Here is a 25,532-nt window from a genome sequence, read left to right on the forward strand (position 1 = left end):
ATTTGAAATTTATATAATATTATAATACAATGTTACTTCAACAAAAAAGAAAAGAGATCCAAGAAAGCTCTTTTGCCTCTTCTGTTAAGTGAGGTTATAGCAAAGACAGCTGTTTGAGAAGCCAGTTCTTACCAGATACCAAATCTGCCACAACCTTGTTTTTGATCTCCCAGTCTTGAGAACTGTGAAAGATAAATTTCTCTTGTTTATAAGCTAACCAGTTTCTGATATTTTTCGTAGTAGCTCAAGCTTACTAAGTAAGACACTAACATACAGAGATAACTTCACTTTGATCATAATTTCTCTTTTTTTTAAAAGCTAGATCAGACATATTCTTCCACATTTTCACATTCAATAGTTTAATGTTTTCTATTTTACCATAATAACATTTGCAATGGCAGTCTTTACACATCTTAGGGAACACTTTCTTTTTGCCCAAGAACATGAAACAAAGAAGAGTAGGTAGCATCAACAGACATTTGAGTTAAACATAGGTATTAAATTCCCAGATGCTAAAGTCAGTTATTAACAAGTCTACTTACTGTTGTCACCAAAATCTTAGAACGAGGTAGATGTTATAAAAACCATCTGAATTCTCTATTAAGGCTAAATAATGTAGTTAAAACTGTAATCTATAGCTTATCTCTTCTGAAACCTCCCTCAACATGTCAGCAGAGGAAATTAAAATCTTAATTAAACCCTTTTCATTAGATGTAGCAATAAAGGCAGTGCTTTAACTTCAGGCAGCATGATGTAATAAAATGATTAGAACATGAGAAATGCCAGCCTGTCTCAGGCCAAGATTCCAGCCAAACTTTTCTTACTATGACATTGAGACCACCCTGTGATTTCACATCAAACTCCAAAGACTTATTTTGGACCTCGAGCAAACTTACTCTTTTATTATGAATATGTTATCCTTTACTTCTCTAAACCTTCACTGAACATATACAGGCAGACCTCATTTTATTGCAGACATTGTGTTTTTTTGTTTTTGTTTTTGTTTTTGTTTTTTTTTACAAATTTACAAACCTTTTACAAAGGTTTGTGGCAACCCTGCAAAGAGCAAATCTATAGGCACCAGTTTTCCAACAGCATATGCTCACTTCGTGTCTGTATCACATTTGATTAAGCTATGTACATTGTTTTTTGAATTACACTGTGCTTTTGCACACTTAATAGACAGTATAGTATGCACCAGGAAACCCAAAATTTTATGTGACTCACTTTTTTGCTCTATTTGCTTTGTTGGTCTGGAACCAAAATTGCAATATCTTGGAGGCCTCACTGTATCCATTGTTCTGTCTACCTAGTAATTACTTCCTAGAAATTGTCCCCTATCCCATTGTGCCATCTGTAGGGTAGGGTTGCTGCAGTTTTGCCATATTCTTGTAATGTGATTGCCACCGCTGTCAGGATCAATTGGCTAAGGGCAGGTATCTGACTTTAAAGGAAGCTATTGGTCCCTTCCTTAAGGACTTTTAAAACTGAAACAGAGAAAAACCAATCATTTTTCTCCAAATGGTTACTATAAATGCTAACTTGATTACTGCTCCAACTGATGTGGACTATAAGCAAGAAAACTGCTTTGCATTAATACATGGAAGCAGATGTGGAGAAAGGGCCAAAGATAAAGGTCACAAGAAGGATAATTCTGGGTTTCCTTTTGTGCCCCAGTGATAATTCTATTCTTGTGGTTCTGGTGCCTCTAGGATTCAATTAATTACTCTGGTTACTCTCCAATAAGTCCACCCTTTTTCTGTTTTTAAGGTAGTTTGAGTTGGGCTTCTCTTCTTGGACCAAAAAAATAGCCGTCTTAACTAGTATTCATTATTCAAACAATTTTTTATTTACTTAATATTTAGCATCAAAATTATTTCTAAATTAGTTTTTTTAACCACTTGAGGATAAAACTTTAATGGGTTTTTAATTCATTTCATCTAAAGCCCGCTACTTGCAGTCCTTCAACTGCAGAAAGCCACCTTGCTCAAGGTCACAACCTTTCCAAGTCCAGTGAAAGTTCCATGTGGAAATAGAAGTCCTGACATTTCTTTTTTTTTAAAAAAGATTTATTTATTTTATTTATGTATACAAGAACCTGGGTATAGGCCAAATGTGCAGGAGGGTGAGATGATTCATCAGAGACAGAGGGGAAACAGAACAGGCAGACTGACTGAAATACACTGCTGAAGGGAGCAGCGGGTGAGACAGGAGAGGTCTGCTGTGCCATGTGGGTCGGCCAGGATCGAACCTGCACTGCAGAGGCTGCGGACAGCTTCACAACGCTGTGCTCAATCACATGTGCCACCAGGGAGGCCCAGGTCTGACATTTCTGATCGAAATCAAGAAAACTCGGAGAGATTGGCTATGCCTATCTCTGGGTCGCATCTCGGCTTTCTCTTTCTGCTTGCTCCTTTTCTTCCTCAAACCTAACCAGAGGCTTTTAAATGGGCTGCAATGTTCATTCTTCATTCCCCAAATCACAGAGCTAAACTCCTTTGTGTTCTTCCGATCTTTGTCAAAACTCGCTATCTCAATAAGTCTTGCCCTGACAAACCTACTTAATCTTGTAGAATCCTACAGTTCCTAACATCCCCACCCCAGCCATATACCTATCTTTCTCTAATGTGCTATATCACTTACCTTTGTTGTTGTTGTTGCTTTTTAAGATTTATTTATTTTTATACAAGAGCTAGGGTACAAACCAGAGGCATGGGAGGGTGAGAGGATTCACCAGAGACAGAGTGGGGAACAGAACAGGCAGACGACCATAATACACTGCTGAGGGGAGCAGTGGGCATGACAGGAGAGGCCTGCTGCGCCATGTGGGAATCTCCCTGGTCAGCAGGGAATCGAACCGCATTATAGAGGCTGTGGACAGCGTCACAGTGCTGCGCTCAATCGGCCCCTTTTGTTATATTTTTATTTATTTTCTCTCTCCCCCTAGTAGGACGTAAGACTCCCCTAGCATAAGGTCAGGGATCTGGGTTTTGTGCTCTGATGCACCACAAGCAACTACAATAATGTTTGTCACAGAGTAGGTATCCTGTAAGTAGTTGACAAATGGATGGATAAGTGAATAATTCTCGAGGAGAATTTTGTAGATACTCACTCTTCAGGGCCCTTAATTCAACAACAATAACAACAACAACAAAACTGTTTGGAAAGAATTCCTTGACAGCAGATTCCCTGAGTATTATATATTCTACAACATCAAATGAAAAAATGGGTCATCTATTTTATGGAGTTACCCTAAACCACTTCTTTTTTAGTTTATAGTCATTTACCCACGCACACAGACACACAAAAACACATGCACGTACACACACAGATACCCTAAATACTATAATGCTTTATTTCAAAGGCTTGTGATTTCTGATGAGATTTCTATTGAAGAGAATTATTTTCCTTAGAATAAAAAATTTAGTAACAGCAAACCTGAAGTTCTCAAGTGTAATTACTCATTAGGACAGCTTGCTGGGTTATATGATAGGGGACAGTTACTTCTAACAGGTACTGGCTGTTCTCAAATACAATTCATTCTAACTGAATTGTTGGAAACTTTGTTTTGCTTCATGTGACCAGCTTCTGAAAGAAGCCAGTATTTGTGAGGTTACAGAAAGTTTCCTTTGAAGTCAGCAGTCCAACAAAAACATGAACTAGATCAACTGAGCACCCATGGAGTTGGCCTGAGGATTTATTTCTGTAGCTCTGAACTCACAGGGGGCTTTCCTTTCCTGGGCAAGTTCCCAGTTCTTCACCATTTGTCTTAAGAGTTAGTAAAGGTTACCTAAATGTCACTCTGTAAAGTAGAGAGGTAACCATAAGATTAAGATTGAGCAAAATTCAAAGCAAAAATAAAGAATAATTTAAAATATTTGTAAATAAAGCTACTTAGAGTAAAAATAAAATATTTATTATTATGAATTAACTAATTATTATGTAATAATAAAAGGAGGTGGGAGTACAGATGTCAGTTGTATTATTATTCTTGGTTTTTTGGGTATTTTAATAGCACCAAGGGAAAAAGATAGATATTCTATCACTGCAGTTTTTTTGTTACCCCTGGAACAACGTCGTCCTCAATCAGTCTATCTCTTACTTATTCAGGCTCTGCGAAGCAAGCAGAGTTCAGAATGTAATTTTAAAACATTAGACTTAAACTCCAAGTGGAGTTTTTCTTTGGGCAATCTTTCTATGCTTTCAAGATATGGTTCTGTGGCAAATAATAAAGATTCATTAAGGAAAGTTTGTCTTCTTTAAAAATGTATTAAGAATCAAATTTTATAAGCCTCAATGAACCTATTTTGATCATCTTACCAGCCTCCAACTGGTTTTCAATGAAACTTGATTATTATCGTCAAATTGATAATCAGAAAGCAGTGGAGGTTAACAACTGGAAGTTGTAATTTATTTCATGCAGTTATCTATAGTTGAGTCTTGCTCTCAGCTAGAACTTCAGGGAAGATTGTCCTGATTCTGTTTACTGGGGTCTTGATATTAATTACTTTCTCAAATTCCCAGGCCTGTAATACAGACATTACTTTTCCCTTGGCCTCACTAGGCAGTCTTCTTCATAAACAATAAATAGCTCTTTGCTCTGCTCATTAAACACATATTACCACTCACAATTCAGTTTCTGGAATATTCTGAAGTGGATGGGTAATAGACTCCCAGATGCCACTTTAAGACCAAGGCACTCATTTCCCTAGTTACAGGAATGTAAGCTATTGAGGCCTCACCACTGATTGAGTCTTCAGGATTTGCCCACGTCAAGGTCCACTCACCACCCCTTATTGTAACCAAATGTAAAAAACTGGCCCACATGAAGGATTACAATTGCCTCCCAATCTCAACTTAAGGCAACCTAACTCTAAAAGTCACAGTGAAATTGACAGAACAATCACTGCATCTCAGTTCAACTTGTCCTTCTGACTAGTCTTGCTTCTTTCACTCTCCCAAAACTGTTGACCGCAAAATCAATTCCCAATAGATCTTGTACACATGAATCTCTATTGTTGAGTCTGCTTCCTAGGAAACCTGATCTGTGAGAATTATTTTGGTCACAATCACATCACAACTTTTAGTTATCATTTAGTAATCTGAAATTTTGATGGTGATTTGTGTATTAGCCATGCTAGACTAACCTCTATAATAAACAATCCCAGATGTTAGTGGTTTCACCCAATAAAAATTTGTTTCTTACACATCCCAAGGTACATTGCAGTTCAGTGGGGAGAGGGATAGTCATTCAGGGATCCAGACATCTTCCAACTTTCGGCTCCACCCTTTTTCTAAGAGTTTTGTTGTTCAACTAATAGATGAGGAATAGAGTTTTATGGGTTGACAGGGGACACATCATTCTATTAACATTCCATTGTCCATTCCTCAGTCATGTGCCAAGTGAAGGGAGACTGGCAATCACTACACATCACATAATAGTTGTGATTTTCAACAATTCTACTTTCCCTGTGTTATGTTTTGATACCATACTTCAACTTGCAAGAACTGAAAGTTCCACCAACACTAAACATTCAAAAAGAATCTTGATCTCTCCCCTTTAATAAAAGCTTTTGTAGCATGTGTGTTTGTGTGTATCTTTAATAAATAAGGGTTTAGAAAGAAACAGAAGCACAAGATCATTACTGTGCCCAAAACAAATTAATGGTAATTCCTCAATATTTCTAATACTTAGTTGGTGTACACACTCCCCTTTACCTTGAAAATTTTTTCTTGTTGTTTTAATGCCTGAACAATTACTGATAATTATATCATAATTCCAGCAATTGGTTGTGCCAGTACTCCACCTAAACCTTCCAAAAGTTCTAGCCGATCCATTAACTCCTTTTCTTTGAACTACTCTTGACTGACTCTACTCATGACAGCCATGTTATTTTCAAAACCATAAACTATGTCTTCCTAGATTCTCTCAGCCCAGCAGGTGGTTTATTTATGTTTCTTTTCTGCAGATAGTCTTCATCTACTTTCTTAGGTCTTATGCTTTTAACCATAGCACAGGCAAGTCCTTCAACAACTCCTACAAATGTCATAGGCTTTGGGTCATTCCTGCTACAGTTTCTTTAGATCTAGTGTATTTTGCAGGAAACTATTTCTACACTCTCTTACCTGGAATTAAAATGACTGTATCAAAATAGCCATGTTTTGCATGTTTTGTTCTTGCCTTGTTTGCTTTTTTCCCCCTTGCTGTCTGCCTATTTAGATCTCAGTCATCATTCAGGGACCAGCTGAAGTCACACTTCCTGGCCCCTACTCCTTTTCTAAAAATGAACTTCAATGTCCATAAACAAGATATAAAAAGCATTAAAAAAAAATAGCACCAGGAACTCTTCTCTGACTCCTTAGTGACTTTATTCTCTATTTAGAGCCTGTACCACACAATTATCATTTAACTACACATTGCTTGTTATTGTTCCAAGTGTGTGAATGAAGGTGACAAGGATGTGGGTGGAATTGTATTATGGGGATCTGGGCTGGGTATAGATTTACAGTCATGACATAGCAATGAGTACGAGGGAAGCATGGAAAAAAGCTAGCCCTGGGAAATTACAGAAAACTAGTCGAATTTAGAGCAGGTGTCTCAAGCAAGTCCTGAGGTAGGATTTCTATGTGAACTTGAATTGAGGCAGTGGGTATTTAAACATTTATTTGAGAATTTGAAAGGGGGCGATGGGGATGAGTAAAAAACAGAACGAATTTAAATAGTAAGAGGAGGCTCAAGAGAACTTTTTTTTCCCCAAGATAAAGGAGCCTGAATGTGAGAACCCCAAGGGTGAAGAAAAGAATAGGTATTTTAAAGAGGGTAAAATTAAGATTATATTTCCCAGGGGGTTTTAAGATATTTGCTTAAGGAGTAAAATAAATTATAGTGAAATTACACCAATTTAGTAAGAATTAGTATCTGAGGAAACTTAATAGGAATGGATATCTCTGACAACAAAAAAGCCTCCAAAAATGTGGAAGGGCTGAAAGTGGACAATAAAAGTCAAACAAAGTTTCTGTCAACCCTGCTCATTTTCTCCACTTGCTACGCCGCCATAAACTTCGTGGAAGTAATTGAGAAATGATGTAAAAATGAGTGGGAAATAGTCAAGTAAGAAGATAAAGACATGTCTATATCTTAACTGAGTTAGAACTGAGCTAAATTATACCTCTGTTCTTCGAAAGAGAAATAGGCAACTGGTTAAAGTGAGTGATTGCTTCAGCTTCAAAACTTCCTAGTTTAATGGTCATTTCCTTGGAAAAAATCTCCTAGGGTTGAGGTGATTTTTACAGTGATCCTAAAGCAGAGGCATTTTAAAAAAAATTCTAGGCATAATAAGGAGATTGACTTGGTTGGATTATAATAGCTATGATTTTTTTTTAACAATGGTTTATCAGAATTAATAGGGTAGGTCCAAGTAATCCCTCTTAATAGATTATGACTTAATGGAAATAATCCTTGAGCAAAACTATCCTGTCATTTAAGGTAAGATGGACTAGAGTGGGTAATATAGAAAGCTCTGTAAAGCTCTTGCTTTGCTTTTAAGTGTGAAGTGATAGGGCCAAAGTCAAATTGTTTTTGTTTAATTTTAAATCAAAAGTGTCAAATTCTAATCAATGATTTGTGGATATATGAGTATTAGGTTATTTTTATAGAATGACTTTACATTGTTTTTTAAATTTAAATTATAATTCTTAAATAGCAGAGCACTATACATTTTATTTCTCTTGCTCCTCATAAGAACTTAATGGAACCTATTTTTTTTTCATTCTGTTCAAAGAGGTAACAGAGATTCAGAGCAGTTTAACAAGATAATTTATTGAGCAAATGTCTCAGAGCCTACCATGTGGCCATCACTGTTTTCATTAGGGTTATATACCTTGAAAATGCCTGAGCCAGTCAGAGTACTTAGTCCAAAATGTTAGCAAAACTGTAGTAGCCACACTGCATTTATTGATGGCTGCTCTCCTGGAAGTCATAGCATATAAAACTCAAGATGCAAGTCTTAGTAAACATATATACTGGGGTGTACCCAAAAACATAAGCCTTTGGGTATGACATGTAAAGGATGGTTTTAATGTTTGACAAGTGGCATGTCTCACATTTTTTATGGAGCAGGAAGATGTTTTTAAAATACCTTTGTGTATGGATTAAAGGTTTAGACTTCTTAATTACATAACCCACAGGGTGCAAGGTATTATGTCAACAACTGTGATAAAACCTAATGTTTTATGAAGCAATTTAAAATTTAATGGTTGTCTAACTTGATTTCTTTGCATTCTTTAAAGACTTTGCAAGCAAATAAATAGATGCTTTATCTCTCAGTCATAGAGACATAAGAGGATGAGTTCTAGTAGACAGGAGCTCAAAGACTGGATAAAACTCCTAAGATGATAAAAACTAAATCTTGATTTGGTCAAGCCTTACTTTGAAACACTGTTCTTGAGGGACGGTTTATAGTGTTATTTCTGGAATGTAAAAGCAGAAGTAATTTTCTAAACTGTCAACCCAGTGTTTCTTTCAAAGAAATTAATCCTACTTTAAAGTGGATTTAAGAGAATTTGCTCTTTTGACAAGTATGCCTTCAAAATGTTCAAGTCACAGATGAGGCCAGAATCTTTTAACGACTTTTTAAGGGCCTACTTGACTTGATTATTTTTATTGGGTTGAAACCTCTAGGCATGTGCATAGATGTTGAAATGCACTTAACATACCTATCTATGCAGTTTCCAATTTTTTAAGGTTAACACTGTACTTTTAGTTATTACCACAGAGAGATTAACAATGACTAGAGAAGGCAGAACAGGAAGAGGGTTTCCTTCCCAACAAATACCAGTGCTAGCAGCAAAAGCCAGAATTTGGAGGTTTTTACACAGTGATGTAAACACAGTTTCCATGGTCCATGGCCACACGGCCTTCCTGCTCACATTGCTCAGGTGGTCAGACTAGTCAAGTGACTCTGCAGTAAGGACACAGTCCTTAGTCAATCTTATGTGTCTGCCCTCTGCTCTTGAGTCATGGTTACTGGCTTTAAGAGCCAGGGCAAATGGTCTGGAAGTACAGCGGACACAGAACACCATCATCGGATGCATCATAAACCGAACAGTCAAGGCCGCCCCACCACAGAGACGGTTTTTATTTTCTTGGCTCGGCCATGTGCTCTGCGGCAAGGCCACGAAGAAGCGGTCTCCACTCTGCCTTCGGGTGGGTGACACTCATGCCCGGGTGGGCGTTTCTTCCCTTCTTTCAGAACCGAACGGGAGAACGGACCAAAGTGTGTCTTAGGAAAGTTACCTGTGCAGCCAATTCTAAGTGACAACAGACGTGACACTCCGAGAAGAAACACTGCGCCCTGGCTGCCAAAGGGCGGTCCCTAAAAGTGCAGCCGCGGCCCCACGCTCCACAGGGAAAGCCTCGAAGCCGCTGGGCCTTTCATTCACCGCGGCCCCAGCGCTAATTCATGGACGCCGGAGAGCCAGGAAGGCGCCCGTGCGCGGGTTCCCGCCTCTTCTGGGTCGCGCGCTGAAATCAAACGCGAGTCGGGCTCGGCGGGCGCCGCGCAGCGACGCGCGCGCTCAGCTCCCCGCGCCGCCGAGCTGCAGCCGCCGCCAGCCCGCCGCGGAGCTGGGCGGGGCCGCCTGGAGGCCGCGGGGCAAGGCCGGCGGAGGAGGAAGGGACGCGGGCGGCGCGCTCTGCGCAGGCGCGCGGCGCCCCGCCCCCCCAGCGTCGGCTCCCGGGCGGGCGGCTCGGGCCCTCCCACTCTCCCCCGCGCCGCCTCGCGGCCCCAGCCCTCGCTTCACCCCGACGCCCCGGCGCGCGCGTCCTCCCGCCGGCCTGCAGGCCCGGGCCTCCGCCTGCTTGCCCGCCGCTGCTCCTCGCGGCCCCGGCTCGCGTTCACGCTGTCGCCCGGGCCGGCGCGGCCGCGGGCCACCGCTCCCCCTCCCACACCCACCCCGCCCCTCCCCGCCTTTTCCGCCCTCCCGTCTCCCTCCCTCGGCCCGCCGCCGCCGCTCCCGATGAGGTGATGGCAACGGCCAACTTCGGCAAGATCCAGATCGGGATTTACGTGGAGATCAAGCGGAGCGATGGTGAGCGGCGCCGCGCCCGCGCCGGCCGGGCTCCGCATTCGGGTGTGCGCGGAGGGGACGCGGCGCCGGCCGCCCATTGATTGCTCCGCCGGGCTGTGGGGGCGGGAAGGCGGCGGCCGTGGCGCTTTTGTGTGCGGCGTGTGCGCCGGGGAGGCCGGCGTGGGGTCCGCCCCGGGTGCCGCCGCGGGGCCGGGGACGGGCCGCGGCCCGGCGGGGGGTCTGGGCCGGGGGAGGCCGGCGGGAAAGGGCCGGGGGTCGCGGGCCGCGTCTCTGGGGGCTGCGGGCGGGCGCGGCGGACGCTTCCGGACCGGGGGGCCCTGCCGTCTCCATCCTCCCGCGGGGCCGGCGCGGGGGGCGGGGGGCGGGCTGGTGTGGGGAGGACCCGGCCTAACGTCCCCCCCAATCCCCGCGGCCTTTTCATTCCCCGGTGTCTCTCGGAGGGAGTGGGGGCGGGGAGAGCGTGGCGACCGTGATTTCGGCGTTGCGAGCACCGGCTGCTGGTCAGAGGCCAAGGTGGGGGTAAAGGCCAACTCCGGGGGTTCAAACTGCTGTGCGGGCGTCAGGCGGCTTCGGCTTTGGTTTCTGGAGCACGCCTCTCCCGACTCGCCTCTTCCTTCTCTCCCCTCGGGTAGCCCGTGTTGGGAGAAGGATGCGGAGATGTCATGCTCAGCCTTGAATGAGGGTGGGGGAGCAGGGAGAAGAAGTGTTCCATAAGCTGCTCAAAGGTGATGAGACCGAAAAGGGGAAGCGGCGGGCTGAGCCAGCCGGCGAGGCGGCCGGGGCGCTGGGGTGGGCTACCGGATGTTGATATTTTCACACCCTGCGGGGAGGTAACCCGGGGAGCGGTGTAAGTGGCGGTGGAAACACCTGCTTAATTTTTTTTTTTTTTTAATTTGAAAGTCTTAGACGTGTGCTTTTCTATAGGTTTCTCTTGGGAAACCTCTTGGGATGTGGATCAGCTAGACTTGGATAGAATTTATTAAAGGAGAAACACATGGAGGGAAATACGTAAAATTCCCTTCTTTCAATCCCAGTATTGAAAACTTGTGGTTTTGATGCTGTCTCCCTCGTACCCATCCCTTTTATTTATGGCTTATTTGTTATGGTCTGGCCTTGTCAATAGTAACGTTGCTCACTCGTCCACATCCTTTTGTTTCTACCATGTCTGACTAACTTATGTGAAGCTATGTTGACTTTCATGTTATCTGTAGGATGTATTGGAAGACTCTGTATAGCAAATAATTTCTTGCCTTCATTATACTTGAGATAATTTGTGATAACATCTATGTAGAAATACAAGATGCATTATACCTGTGTAATGTATAGATAAATTATACCACTTAGAGCTTTGGAAGTTACCAGTAAAACTAGTGGGGAAGAGACGTGTACTTTAATTGGGTTGGGGATTTTTTGTATTTTCTCTTCCAATTACTTTTCCTCAGTGTATTTTTTTTTAGGTGAGTGTGTGTGGGTTCACTACTAGCAAAAATTGGATTTGCGTATTGGAATTGGGGGTGCAATAAAATATAAGTTCTTTTATTCTAAACCTTTATTGACTATAGGCCTTAACATCTATAAAATCTTATGAGAAAAAGAAAACAGTATCATGACATTTGAAAGGTTTGCATTTTAATTTTTTTTTGGACTAAGATTTAAACATATCATATATGAAACAATTTTGCTTCTTTTGGGGTTCTAGGATATTTCAGCCTTCATCTTCTGCCTATACCAGAAACAATGACATGTCAGAACTTTGTGTTATGACATAAGTGCTAGTAACCTAAAATCCGCATTTTATTTATTTTTTTAAAGATTTATTTATTTATTTGTTTGTTTGTTTGTTTATTTATTTATTTATACAAGCACTGGGTACAGTCAGAAGTGCAGGAGCGTGAGGGAGCAGAACAGGCAGACAAACGAAGTACACTGCTGAGGGGAGCAGCCAGAGCAGGAGAGGTCTGTGCGCCATGTGGGACTCTCACCCAGGATCGAACCTGCGATGCAGAGGCTCCAGGCAGCTTTGCAACCCAGCACTCAACCGCTGCTCCACCGGGGAGGCCCTAAAATCCACATTTTAAAAAGTTTTCCCATGAAAAATAACACAGTTGGTATGGTGCTAACCTATACTCACATACATATTTATGCATCTCAGATATACAATTGAAATTGGCCGAAGGGGAAAGATAACAAGAGACCTTGGAAAGAAGGGAATGATCATTTGTATTGGGTGGTGGTTTCATAGGAAATTGATACCTGGGAGACTTCCTTCAAGCTTTCCGTTTTTCACTTTAAAGACCCCTTCTTGTTTCCTTCCATATCTATTGGATAAAACACTAGTGGTTATAGTAACAAAAATAAACTTTGCGGGGTCTTCCTGGTGGCGCAAATGATTAAGTCTCAGCACTATGAAGCGATCTACAGCCACTGCAGCACAGGTTCTATCCCAGGCCAGGGAGCTGACCCATATGGCGCAGCAGACCCTCCTGTCTTGCCGGCTGCTCCCCTCAGCAGTGTATTTCGGTGGATCTACCTGTTCTGCTCCCCGCACCTCTGGCCTACAAGCCAGCTCTTGTGTGCATACATAAGTAAAATAAATATAAAAAAATAAACTTTGCAGTGCCTGATACAAGAGAAATCACATAAGTGAAGAACTGCTTCAGACTGCTATTAACTGGTGACTTGATGTTTTCCTGCATGCTTGCTAATGGTGATCCCTGTCCTTGCTTCAGGCATACTTCTCCTATCAGTGATGCTCATATATTAATCATACGTATTTCAAGGGCAAACATGTAAACTAAAAGAGATGCATTCCTATCTTTCAAGAGCCTGCTCAAAACTGATCCCAGTAGAACTTCACTAATTACTAAAACTAGGTGACCCATCAACCTTTGACTTCCTAAGTCATTCTTTAGCATTTATGAGATAGCATATTCCTTTAAGTGTTAATTTTTGGGTACATTTCTTTTAAAATTTTCAAGCTGCACTGGAGGAGGAATGCTGTAAAGAATGCAATTGAGGCATGAAAGGGTACACATGTATACTTCAACCAGAGCCCTCGGGTCTTACAAGATTAAAATACTTACTAATAAACTTAAATTCCCAGAATTCATTTATGTAGCCCCCCACCCCCATATGCCTACAGAATTCCTTGCGTTCAGTTTTTGTGTGACTCATGTATCATTGGATTTTTGCTTTTCAAACATTTTAATTAAACATTCAGAAGAAATGTTACCCAGGTAATGAAACTTCCATCTGTGCTCATCCTGTGCTGCCACCTCCATATTCTGGTCTCCCACATTTTGGACAGGCCTCTTGGTTCAAGAGCCTCAAAGTTGATTAAAATTGAGTGATCTGCTAAGGCCGATCTCACTTTTCTGCTTTTCTTTCTTTTTTTTTTTAAAAGAATTTTTTTTTTCTTATAGAGGCATGTTTTATTTATTTGTTTGTTTGTTTGTTTTGTTTATACATGCACTGGGCACAGTCAGAAGCACGGGAGGGTGAGAGAACTCTCCAGAGCCAGAGCAGGGAGCAGAGCAGGCAGAAGGACCGAAGTACACTGCAGAGGGGAGCAGCGGGCGGCAGGAGGTCTGCGCACCATGTGGGACCCTCCTCTGGTGGCCGGGGAGCAGCTGGGGATCGAACCGGAGCCGCAAAGGCCGCGGGCAGCCTCGCAGCCCAGCGCTCAACCGCTGCGTCACCGGGGAGGCCCACTTTTCTGCTTTCCTAAGGTTAGAAGTGACAGAGGTTAGGATTGGACTTCTGATGTTGTTCCCAGCCACAATAGAGAACCTGGTATAAAAAAGGACTTTTTTCTGGAAATGGGCAATCATATGTGATTTATTTTCTTGCATGTGTCTTCCTATTGTTTTTCTGATGCATTTCCTTTTCAGAATCCAGTGACTCTGGACTTGGGAGTCCAATGAAAATCTTGCTGTTGTGTAGCTAGTCTTTATTGGAAAATTAAAAAACTGCACTCCCTGTTAAAATAGTTATCTGTTCTACAGTAACTCTGACTATCCTTTAGAGGTTGGGGTACTGATGAGAAATGTTTCAAATATTTGAAAGCTGCTGTTAAGATGAGTTGTTCTTTGGGATCTCTTTATCATGGTATTGATACAAGTGATCTGAAGAGAACCATAGACTGTTTCAACCAAAAATATACTTGGAGTTATGTAGTTCTCAGTTTTGTAAATGTGGAAAATGAGTCCCAAGGCACCGTAAGTGGCTTTGTCTAGATTCATGTAGTTTGTCAGTAGTATCCAGGAATCTGTCTTGCTTAATCAATAGCATAGAAACCAGAATATCTCTTAAGAACTGTCACAGTAAAGGGAAGAATTTTCTGGTAATTGGGGACCGTATACAGTTTTCTATAGCTCAAGCAAGATGTAGGAAATTATTTCTCACTTATGGGAAAACCACTAGAGAGCAATGTTATGGGGCTTGATTGGGATGATCTGATACAAAGTGATATAGTACAGTGAGTAGAAGGCATAAAATCTAAAACTGCGGGAGGAAAATATTCCTGTTTCTTAATTAAACCTTGGTGGAAAGAGTGCTTTACTTCAGTATCTGAAATTCAGAGCAAATTGAAGATTTCAAAGAACCTATCAGGAATTTTGGATTAGGGCAGGCAGCGGTTAGAAAAAAATATTAAGTGAGCTAATTCTTTACATCCCTTGCCACATTTGTTCTTCAACTAATTCATCTTTACATGTAGTTATAAAGTCTTTTGGAGAATAGACTGGTGGGATTTAGTAACTAAAGGTGAACCATACAGCTGTGCATTTAGTTTTACTGTAGGTAGAGTTATGTTACTCTGATTAAGGAGTGACTAGAATGGGGAAATTTGTGAATTAGTAATTTACATGGTGACTAGCAGGACAAAATGGCTCCATTTTAGGCCTTCATAATTTCCCAAGTATCTTATTTAATAGATCTTCACAGAAAGCATGTGAGGTAAGCAGGCTAGGGAGCTGTCCAATACATCATTTTACAGATGAGGCATCTGAATTACTTGTCAAAATCACATAGTTAATAAGGGGCTGGGTGTGGCCTGAACCAAATACTATTTCTTCATTCCCGCTTCTCTCTTTAAGTGTGGTAAATGTTAGCTGATGATGGTATGAAATTGTATACTTTGTGTATTTTGAGGTTTTTTAAAAAGTTCTACCAAAGAGGCCCAGTAAGCCTACAGTTGATAATGTTGCTTAAATTTCGAATTGGTGAGGTCAAATTGAATCCTGACATTTCTTTAAGCGTTGAAACTTAGAAATCTAAGGCTTTAGAGTCTTTTTCAGTTGTTCACTCACTTGTTGCTTTTACCACAGAAAACCAGGAATCTGTAGTCACAGCTCAGTTGCTTGATTGTTACAATGAAAGTCTTGGGACTGGGGGCGGGGTGGGGGTGTCTTATATATCACAAAAAGAAAAAAATCTAGAGAAAATAGCAAATTGCTGGGTCTACCTGTGTCTTTTCAAATAAGGAAAGAGGTGTGAGTGTGGAAAATCCAGTACAGGATTCCTTGAGCGATAATCTGATCACCTTTCTTGCTAGTTGCAAATATACGTCTCATTAATATATTATTTCTTTCTTGCAAAGTTTAAGTTTCAGTCACTCATTTTCCTTTTAACCATCTCTTATGTATAACCTTACATAAACTTTTAAGGTGTTTATTTTGAGATCATAGTTCTGAGCTTAAAAATAGATAGAATTTTATAAACCCTAGATAAAATTAATTTTTTCTCTTCTAGTCTAGTTGTGGTGCAAATATAGGTTAGGTTGCCCCTCTGTCACATACCAGCTCTTTTGGTTAAAGTAATTCCACTGGTATATAGCCCCAAAGTGAAATTAGATATTAGAACTCACCATAGTCAACAGTTAAGTGCTTAATTATACATACTGCGTCCAGCTATGCCATGTACTTAGTAGAAAAGCTAAATGGGATCTTGCCTAGTAGAAACTTAAAACATAAAATGGAATATTGTTTCATTGTTGGCTAGCCTTGAGTTTAAGTTAACTTTTTGTTACTATCTCCCAAGAGAAAAATGGAGGCGGGGGATTGTGCCTTTTAAAAGTTTGATTTCTAAATCTAGTCCAGCAGTTATTTCTGATACTGCCTATTTTTGTTACTATCTGCTACAATAAAGCTCACACTCCACTGTACATTTACTGGGGCTTGAAAGTATTTTGTTGTGCAGAGACTACCTAAAAGGATTATGGCATGTCACAAGATAATGTAGTCTCACATTTCTTGGTTTTAAGAAATGTGATTAAATACATTAGGCAGGGCCTCCCTGGTGGCGCAAGGGGTTAACAGCCTCTGCAGCACTTTCAAAATACTTTATACACTGATTCCACTGTGCAGCAGGGTTGTGAGCCATTATTTTAGAAAAAGTAGCATCTCCTACTTTTAGTGTAGGAGTTGGATCCCCTGCCCACCAGGGAGCAACCCACATGGCGAGGCAGACCTCTGCTGTCTCATTCGATGCTCCCCTCAGCAGTGTATTTCAGTCAATCTGCCTGTTCTGTTCCCCACTCTGTCTCTGGTGAATCCTCTAAACCCCCGCATCTCTGGCTTGTACAATAAAACAAATACATTAGGCAAATGTAATTAAATAAACTTTTATTTCACAATCTAGTGATATATTGGGTGTTGGAGATATAAAAAAGAATAAGGCACACACAGTTCCTGCTCTAAAAACTAATGACTGATTGACATACAGTGTGACTGGTTATTGATAGCAGTATGTCATTTTGTGTGTGTACCTTTACCACTTCCTCTTTAGATTTAAATTTTTTTAAGTTAAATTCTTGAAGTTTTGATTCTTCTAAATGGAAAATACATCATATGTGCTGTCCCTCTCACCTACTTTGTACATAACCAGTTATCCCTCATGGCATGCTTTCCTGATGAACCTCAGAATTCTCAATTACTGCACCACCAGTCCTGTCTCCTCTCAGTCCACTGAATTGGCATTGCCATTATTGCCCTATTTTCCGTTATCTAAGACCATTTCATTTTAACTTTATAACTTTTAACCTTTGCTTGGTATCTAATGGAATATGGTTTACTCGTTTTTAAATTTCTGGCAGACCAGCCCCTGGCAGGTTTCTTTCTAAATATCCTACATTGGGGTGCTTGTAAACATAGGAACCAAGGAAGCAGAGCATTAAAATAGAGCCAGCTGCTGGGACTTACATGTTATTGAGGAACAACCTCCCCATACAGTGTGACCAAGGGACTATAATGATCAGATACTTCCCTGCACCATATTTTGTTTTAAAAGATTTTTTCCAGGTTTTGTTTTCTTTTCTTTTAGCATTGATTTTAGCCAAATTCCACCTGTGTACTTTTTTTTTTAATGAAAGACATCATCAGGAGACATACTTAAGGTAAAATTTGCCTAGTGACCCTTTTGACTATGAATCTTGACTGACAGCTGTCTGCTTAGCTTCAGAAGCCATGTCCCTTTATATCTTCCACACTTGATTTCTATTCCTTTCTTAAAAAGTAAATTCAGAGGCCTCCCCGGTGGTGCAGGGGTTCAAGTCTCAGTGCTATCAAGCTATCCCCACTCTGCCACATGAGTTCCATGTCATGAGTTCAATCCCAGGCATGAGTTGGAACCCTGGCCAGGGAGGATCCCTAACTCACATGACGCAACAGACCTCTCCTGCCTCTCCCGCTGCTCCCCTCAGCAGTGTATTTCAGTAGATCCGCCTGTTGTGCTTCTCACTCTGTCTCTGGTGAATCCTCTCACCGCCCCCTGCACGTCTGGCCTACACCCCAGTTTTTGTGTGCATAAATAAATAAAAGATAAATATTTATTTTAAAAAAAGCAAATTCAGGTTTTAGTTCTGGCTCCCTGAGGAATATAACATTTGCACTTTTTTTGTCAGTTGCTTTGCTAAATGTATAGTAGACAGTATCTTCCCCATTTTATGAAAGGGCCTTTTATTCCCATAGTAGTTGGTATTCATTTATCTTATAGGTGGGTGTGTTCTTTTATTTTCCCACCATCATCCTTTTTATCCCCTTGTCCCTTTCTCCCTCCTTACTCCCTCTTCACCTTAGCACTCTCATGGTGTTAACATCCTCAAGTTTTTGTAAGTATTTTACTTTATCAAGTCATCTGCTGTGTAAATGTCCAGTATTTGTTTTTGCCATTTTTGACTTGTTTTACTAAACATAATTCCCTCAAAACTCCTTCCATTTTGCTGAGAATGGTTGCAATTCATCATTCCTTATGACTGAATAGTATTCCATCTAAGAATGTACCACATTTTCTTGATTCACTCAACTGTTGATGGACATTTAGATTGCTTACAATTCCTAACTGTTGTGAATAATGTTGTCATAAACATTGTAGAGTGTATAGTTTTTTGCATTGATGGTTTCGTATTCTTTGGATAAATGCCCAAGAATATGATTGCTGAGTATTTCCAATTTTAGTTTTAAGGTAAATCCAGATCGCTTTGCATAATGGCTGCACTGGGGCATCAGTATTTTATTTCAAATTACTTTATACACTGATTCCACTGTGCAGCAGGGTTGTGAGCCATTATTTTAGAAAAAGTAGCATCTCCTAAAAGCAATCTGACAGATTTCATGGCGAGCAAAGTTTAAATGGTGGGTGGAAGATGACCAGTCTTGCCTTGTGGGAAAGGAGGCACTCCGGGCATGGCGTATAACATGAGAGAGGTTCATGGAAGAGAAGGGCTATCAGTTAAAAAGTACATTTAAGGTAGGTACAGACGAGAATGATAGATGAAAAAAATAAAAACTAAGGGGGAATCTGGGGCACCTTATTAAAAACATGGAAACAAAGATAGGGTAAGTCATCTTGGAAATAATTTCTAGAACATTTGGAAACTTCTATAGGACTTAATCTCCTAAAGCAGTAATAGGAGTTAGCTAGTGATTAGTGATAGATTAGAGGGAGAGTAGTACTGAAAATGAGAGCTAGCAAGGCTAAGATTGCATCAGTCTAGGAGGGTTAGCAATGATTAAGGAACAGATAGATGTAGAACTCGCTGCAAAAAGAATTGATGTTCTGTGGTGATAAATCACTTGTGCGGGTGGGTGGGGGGGGGCAAAAAAGGACAGGTAAGTTGAAAGGAATGAGCTTAACATTTGGAAAGTCTGAGTGTAAGTTCTGAAATCTCTTCAGTTTACTCAAACTAATCCTATTTATGAATACACTGTAGAGTACTGTAGAGAGTACTCAACTCAGGTTGTTTATAGATTTTGCCACTAATATCTTAAAGGTGAGTAAGATATGAGTCACTTCCAATAAATGTTTATATGCACCTCAAGAATTTACTTAACTATAATTACTTTGCCTTTTAAAGACTCAGTTATATAGTTTATTAGCCACGACCCTTTCAGAATTCTTTGGAAGGGGTTGGGGAGGAAGTAAAAAGAATTAGTTAAAAATTTGGATTCAGTTCTATAAGGAATGAAGTGTTTTGTTTCTTGAAATGTACCTGTTTTCCTTTTCTTTTCTTTTTTTCCTTAAGATTATTTATTTATTTTTAAGATTTATTTATTTATTTCTACAAGCACTGGGTAAAGTCAGAAGCGTGGGAGGGTGAGAGAATTCACCAGAGCCAGAGCGGGGAGCAGAGCAGGCAAACTGGCGAAGTACATTGCTGAGGGGAGCAGCGGGCGGCAGGAGAGGTCTGCGTGCCATGTGGGACCCTTGCCCAGCGGCCGGGGATCGAACTGGCGCTGTAGAGGCTGCGGGCAGCTCCGCAGCCCAGCGCTCAACCGCTGCGCCACCGGGGAGGCCCTGTTCTCCTTTTCTTTCATGCATATTTTAGGTCAATTCTTTCTACCCTGACTTTTGCCTTCGCTTCTCATCTTCAAGATTCTGGATGTTATTTCAGCATTTAGAATCTCTTAATCCTGTTTACAATTTAGGACTTAAAAAAGGGTAGCAGATGGATGACTAGATAGAGCACAGAATTCTTAGGGAGTGAAATTATAATTTAAGCTATAAGATTACTCTATATGATACTATAATAGTGGACAGTTGTTATGCATTTGTCAAAACAAAATACCAAGGTGAGCCCAGATGTAAACTCTGGACTTTGAGTATTAATGATGTGTCATTAGTAGGTTCATCAACTGGATCAAGTGTTCCCATTGAAGATATTGATAGTGAGGAATGTAGGGTTGCAATGTAGGGTTGCAATTAAAGTAAATTTTTGTTCTTCATAGATGTTAGGCTTAGTTTGTTGGCCAATATGAGATGTTTAAGGTTTACTGACAAAGCTTTTTAAATATGCTATAGTGCAACAAGAGGACTCATTCAGGTATTCTTTGCAGCTTTAGCTCCATCTCTTTATTTGGTCCATGGACAATTTGGGTTTATAGTTCAAATGCCATGATAAATGTGTTTGCTTAGGAGACTCATCCTTGAGATGAACCATGATTAAAGTTAAACAAGAGTTGATTTGTTAATGTTAAGTGATAGGAAATTCATAGCTGTGAGACAAGCACATGAAATCTGATTGTTTCATTTCATGAAAGGTGAGCAAATAACAATTTTGTAGGTTTTTTTAAAAACCTATAATTGCTATGGATATTGTAGTTTTACCTATAGGGTATTTAAGAAATAAGAACAAGGGCCTCCCTGGTGGTGCAGGGGTTAAAAGTCTCAACCCTATCAAGCTATTGCCAGCCACTGTGACAAGAGTTCGATCCCCAGCCAAGGAGCTAGCCCACATGGCACAGCAAACCTGTCTAATCTGCTTGCTCCCCTCAGCAGTGTGTTTCAGTAGATCTGCCTGTTGTGCTCCCCACTCTGTTTCTGGTGAATCCTCTCACCTCACCACAACTCTGGACTATACCCCAGTTCTTCTGTGCATAAATTAAAAAAAATAACAAATTAGAGGCCCTAATTAATGAGGGAAGTCTTAAAATGTAACCACATATAACCCTTTGAAATACTGCTCAAACCTTATTTATTTTTCAATAAGGAAATTGATTGTCTAAAGTCATAGAGAGTAGCAAATACGAGATTGGAACGTGGATTGTCCGCCTCTAAAGTCTTTGGACTATGACTCCTTCAGAATTCTTTGTGTAGTATGGATATTTCAGATAAGGGAAGACAGGTCATTAATTACATACCTTTTTTTTCTACGGTATACCTTGCCTTTGGGTGTTATTATTAATACAACAAGCATTTGCTGCATGATCATTAGTGTCCCTTCATCTAATGGTTTGGAAGGAATTGGACTTTTCCGTAGGAGAGGTTACCATGTAAATTACACAAAGTTTTGAATAGCTGTTGCACTCACTACAAGTGTTCTTTGGCTTTTTGATTTCTTTTAGAAAAGAGATGCTAATCTTTCTAGTCTCTACCATTGCCTAAGTTTGGGTCCTTTTTGCTCACAAGATTGTCAAAAGTTTAGACATTTACATATACTATCAGGTGCAAGAATATTTACTAGATAAGCAGCTATATTGTCAGGAAAATATAACAACTTATAGTAACTCACTAGAAATCTGACATAATTGATCAATTTGGGGGCCTGTGTAGAATCAGTGATCTTTATTTTTTATAAAACTGTTTGAAATTGCTTTGTGATTATACATGGGTTTTATTTTTACTATTTTTCCCCCGGAATTGTAACTGATATGGAGAGTTGACTACACAACACTACCCTAAATAGTGTATGTATTTCCTTTATATACTCTTTGGTATGCAGTTTTATTTAGAGTGATACATTGCTTTTAACCTTAAACACTTTTTTTGGTTTCCTTAAGAGCTATTTCTTAACTAAATTGAAAATAATGCTATTTAGACCTTTCCTAGATCTTTGCAGGTCCTTTTTTCTCTGTCTGTTCTTTAAATGTTGGTGTCCTTCAGGACTCACTGCTTTTCACACTGTTCTCTCTCTGAATGAACTAAATACTTCAATTCAGTTTGGCTCCAGACGTGTACTGTTTGTATATCTAACAGGTTATTGAATAGCTCCACTTCCACGGCTCATAAATACTTCAAATTCAACATATTCAAAAATTGAACCTATTGCCCCCTCTCCAAATCTACTTCTTCAGTATCTCTCATCATTTTTATTCACACAGTTATACAAATCAGAAACCTAGATGTCTTTATTCCTTGAGTCCTTGTTTTCACTTAACCTCGTTTCTTCAGGTACTCTTGATTAACTGTCCAAGGAGTTCTTCATTCCATCCTTGTCCTGTTTCCTTTCCTCCAGTATAACTTGGTTCAGGTAGCATTATGTCTTGTTTGGACTGTTGCAGCAAATTTCAAATAGTTCTCTCCACCCTTGGTAGATTACTCTTTCAGAATAACCTTTCTGACATAAATTTAGCCCACTGATCATGTGCTGTAAACCTCGTTGACTTCTGTCTTTATTGCTCCCTGGATGAAGGTCCAACTCTAATGTAGCTTGTCTAAAACCTGAACAGTCTGACTTCCCTGTCCAGTCTCATTTCTTTTTTTTTTTTTTTTAAAGATTTATTTATTTATTTATACAAGCACTAGGTACAGTCAGAAGCGCGGGAGGGTGAGAGAATTCACCAGAGCCAGAGTGGGGAAAAGAACAGGCAGACTGACGAAATACACTGCTGAGGGGAGCAGCGGGCATGGCAGGAGAGGTCTGCTGCGCCATGTGGGACCCTTGCCAGTGGCCGGGGATCGAACCAGCGCTGCAGAGGCCATGGGCAGCTTCACAACCCGGCGCTCAGCCTCTGCGCCACCAAGGGAGGCCCCCAGTCTCATTTCTTGCCATGTATTTGAGGTGCTCCAGCCTCTGAATTCTTGCCTTAGAACACTGTACTACCTAACCTAGTTTCTGTTCCTTTTTGCCTTTGTTAAAACACTCCATCTTTCTTTGATTGCTAGACTAGGATTGGTTCCCTGCTTTATGTTGTCTCGGTACTCTCTGTTTACTCTGTCAAAACATTCATGGATTGTATTGTCTGTTTATTTTTTATTTTTTTAAAGATTAATTTATTAATTTCAGAGACAGAGCAGGGAACAGAACAGGCAGACTAACTGAAATACACTGCTGAGGGGAGCAGCGGGTGAGGCAGGAGAGGTCTGCCTCGCCATGTGGGTATCTCTGCGGGTATCTCTGCGGTTGGCCAGGATCAAACCTGCACATGCAGAGGCTGCGCTCAGCCACCTGCCCCAGCAGGGAGGCCCCAGAGACCATATTTCTCAATACAATTTTTGAAAAATAGGTATTTTTTTTTAACAGAGGCATGTTTTATTTATTTATTTATTTGTTTGTTTGTTTTGTTTATACATGCACTGGGTACAGTCAAAAGCACGGGAGGGTGAGAGAATTCACCAGAGCTAGAGTGGGGAGCAGAGCAGGTAGAAGGACCGAGGTACACTGCTGAGGGGAGCAGCGGGCGGCAGGAGAGATCTGCGCGCCATGTGGGACCCTCCTCCGGTGGCCGGGGAGCAGCCGGGGATCGAACCGGCGCGGCATAGGTTGCGGGCAGCTTCGCAACCCAGTGCTCAACCACTGCGCCAACAGGGAGGCCCGAAAAATAGGTATTTTTAATCTAATATACTTGAACAGCCTAACTAAATAACTTTGGGGGAGATTTTTCAAAACCTGAGCATAGTTAAATAAATGAGGCTAACAAAAAAAAATCTCCATGTGTTATTATCAGTTTGCATTTGATTACTTTGCTTAAGTAGATGGCCTCGTAATGGAGGCCAGAATCAGTGAAGTTAATCTTTTATATGACTATGACATTATTGCCAGGAAATTATTCAAAACACCAGCCCTTGGTTAGAGGATAGTTGACTGTATTCTATATATGTGTTTACTAACCATTATATTGAGTATTTCAGGCAATGTATGAGGTACTGAGACATAGCAATGAAAAAAAAAAGGGGGGGCCTCCTGGTGGCACAGGCCGTTGAGCGCAGCGCTGTGAAGCTGTCTGCAGCCTCTGCAGTGCTGGTTCGATCCCTGATGGCCTTGGAGCAACCCAAGGCTCACATGGCGAGCAGACCTCTCTTGTCTGGCTTGCTGCTCCGCTCAGCAGTGTATTTCATTGGTCTGCCTGTTCTGTTCCCCGCTCTGTCTCTGATGACTTATCTTACCCTCCCACGCGTCTGGCCTGTACCCTGGCTCTTGTATAAATAAAATAAATTAAAAAAGTAAAAAGAAAAAAGACAAAAAAAATCAAAAGTCTCTGTCCATAAGGAGCTGCCATTTTTGTGGGGAAATGGAAGATACACAAGCTATGCCATCTAATAATTTGTCCTTTGATTAATGGAGAGAAATCAAATCAGCTTATCTGTGGTTGAAATGACCACAGGGATGAGAGGAGTCTGAAAATATAGAACAAGGAAAGATTATTAGTGTATCAAGTTTATTTTTTTAAGATTTATTTATTTATTTATACAAGCACTGGGTGCAGACAGAAGCGTTGGAAGGTAAGAGAATTCACTAGAGCCAGAGCGGGGAACAGAACAGGCAGACTTACGAAATACACTGCTGAGGGGAGCAGCGGGCGCGGCAGGAGAGGTCTGTCACCCCATGTGGGACCCTCGCCAGCGGCCGGGGATCAAACTGGCGCTGCAGAGACTGTGGCAGCTTTGCAGCCCAGCGTTCAACCGCTGCGCCACTAGGGGAGGCCCTGTATCAAGATTTTGAAGGACATGGACCAGATAATCCTTAAAATGAGCTTTCAAGGTCTTATATGTTAGGCTTTTGCCTTTCCTTAAACACTTATGTCTTTGCTCCCAGTGGTTAGCCTTGTTAGCCTTCACTTAGTGTTTTTCCATTTCAGAACTTTTGCATGAGCTGTCTCTTACTAAAACTTTCTTCTTGCTCATTTTGCTTTACTAAACTTTTGCTTTTAATTCTCAGTGTATTATTTTTGCACTTTTTCAGAGGCCTTTCCTGACTTGCACATCAGAATTTAATCTTTCCTTATTCTCTCATAATACACTTTATTTTTCCTTAATAAACTTTGTCACACTTTGTAAATTTTATTTATTTATTTATTTGTTTGTTTGTTTGTTTATTTATTTATTTCTGTAAATTTTAAGGAACAGACCATATCTGGTTCTCTGCTAGATAGGGAGTGTTTGATAGTGTGATGGCACAAAAACTTTGATGGCTGGTGAGTGAAGCATATACACATATTGAGACAAAACCATACTCCTGAAATGATAGTTTTGTAAATTAGTAAAATTTGGTTTTAAAAAGAAACCCTGCAGGGCTTCCCTGGTGGCACAGCAGTTGAGTGCTGGGTTGCCAAGCTGCCCACAGCCTCAGCAGCGCCAGTTTGATCCCTGGCTGCTCCCTGGCCACAGGAGGAGGCTCCCACATGGTGCACAGACCTCTCCTGCCACCCGCTGCTCCCCTCAGCAGTGTGCTTTGGTCCTTCTGCCTGCTCTGGTGAATTCTCTCACCCTCCTGCGCTTCTGACTGTGCC

At 41.0% G+C, this 25,532-nt stretch overlaps 1 protein-coding gene across 4 annotated transcripts in view; it reads left to right on the plus strand.

Moving 5' to 3' along the window:
- Positions 1-9,958: 9,958 nt before the first annotated feature.
- KIF2A (kinesin family member 2A) overlaps positions 9,959-25,532 on the plus strand; it is a 62,145-nt gene continuing 46,571 nt past the window's right edge. For 2 of the 4 annotated variants that reach the window (XM_037530395.2, XM_037530396.2), the window contains exon 1: positions 9,959-10,089. In XM_037530395.2, the coding sequence (XP_037386292.1) occupies positions 10,026-10,089 (64 nt within the window). In that variant the 5' untranslated portion in view covers positions 9,959-10,025. Of the gene's footprint in view, positions 10,090-10,579; positions 10,603-25,532 lie in introns of those variants that run through there. The other 2 variants (XM_037530394.2, XM_054688309.1) reach the window with 2 other exon arrangements.

The sequence above is a fragment of the Talpa occidentalis genome, unplaced genomic scaffold (assembly GCF_014898055.3).
Source record: "Talpa occidentalis isolate TD23 unplaced genomic scaffold, MPIMG_talOcc4v2.1 talOcc4.6, whole genome shotgun sequence".
Lineage (NCBI taxonomy): Eukaryota > Metazoa > Chordata > Mammalia > Eulipotyphla > Talpidae > Talpa > Talpa occidentalis.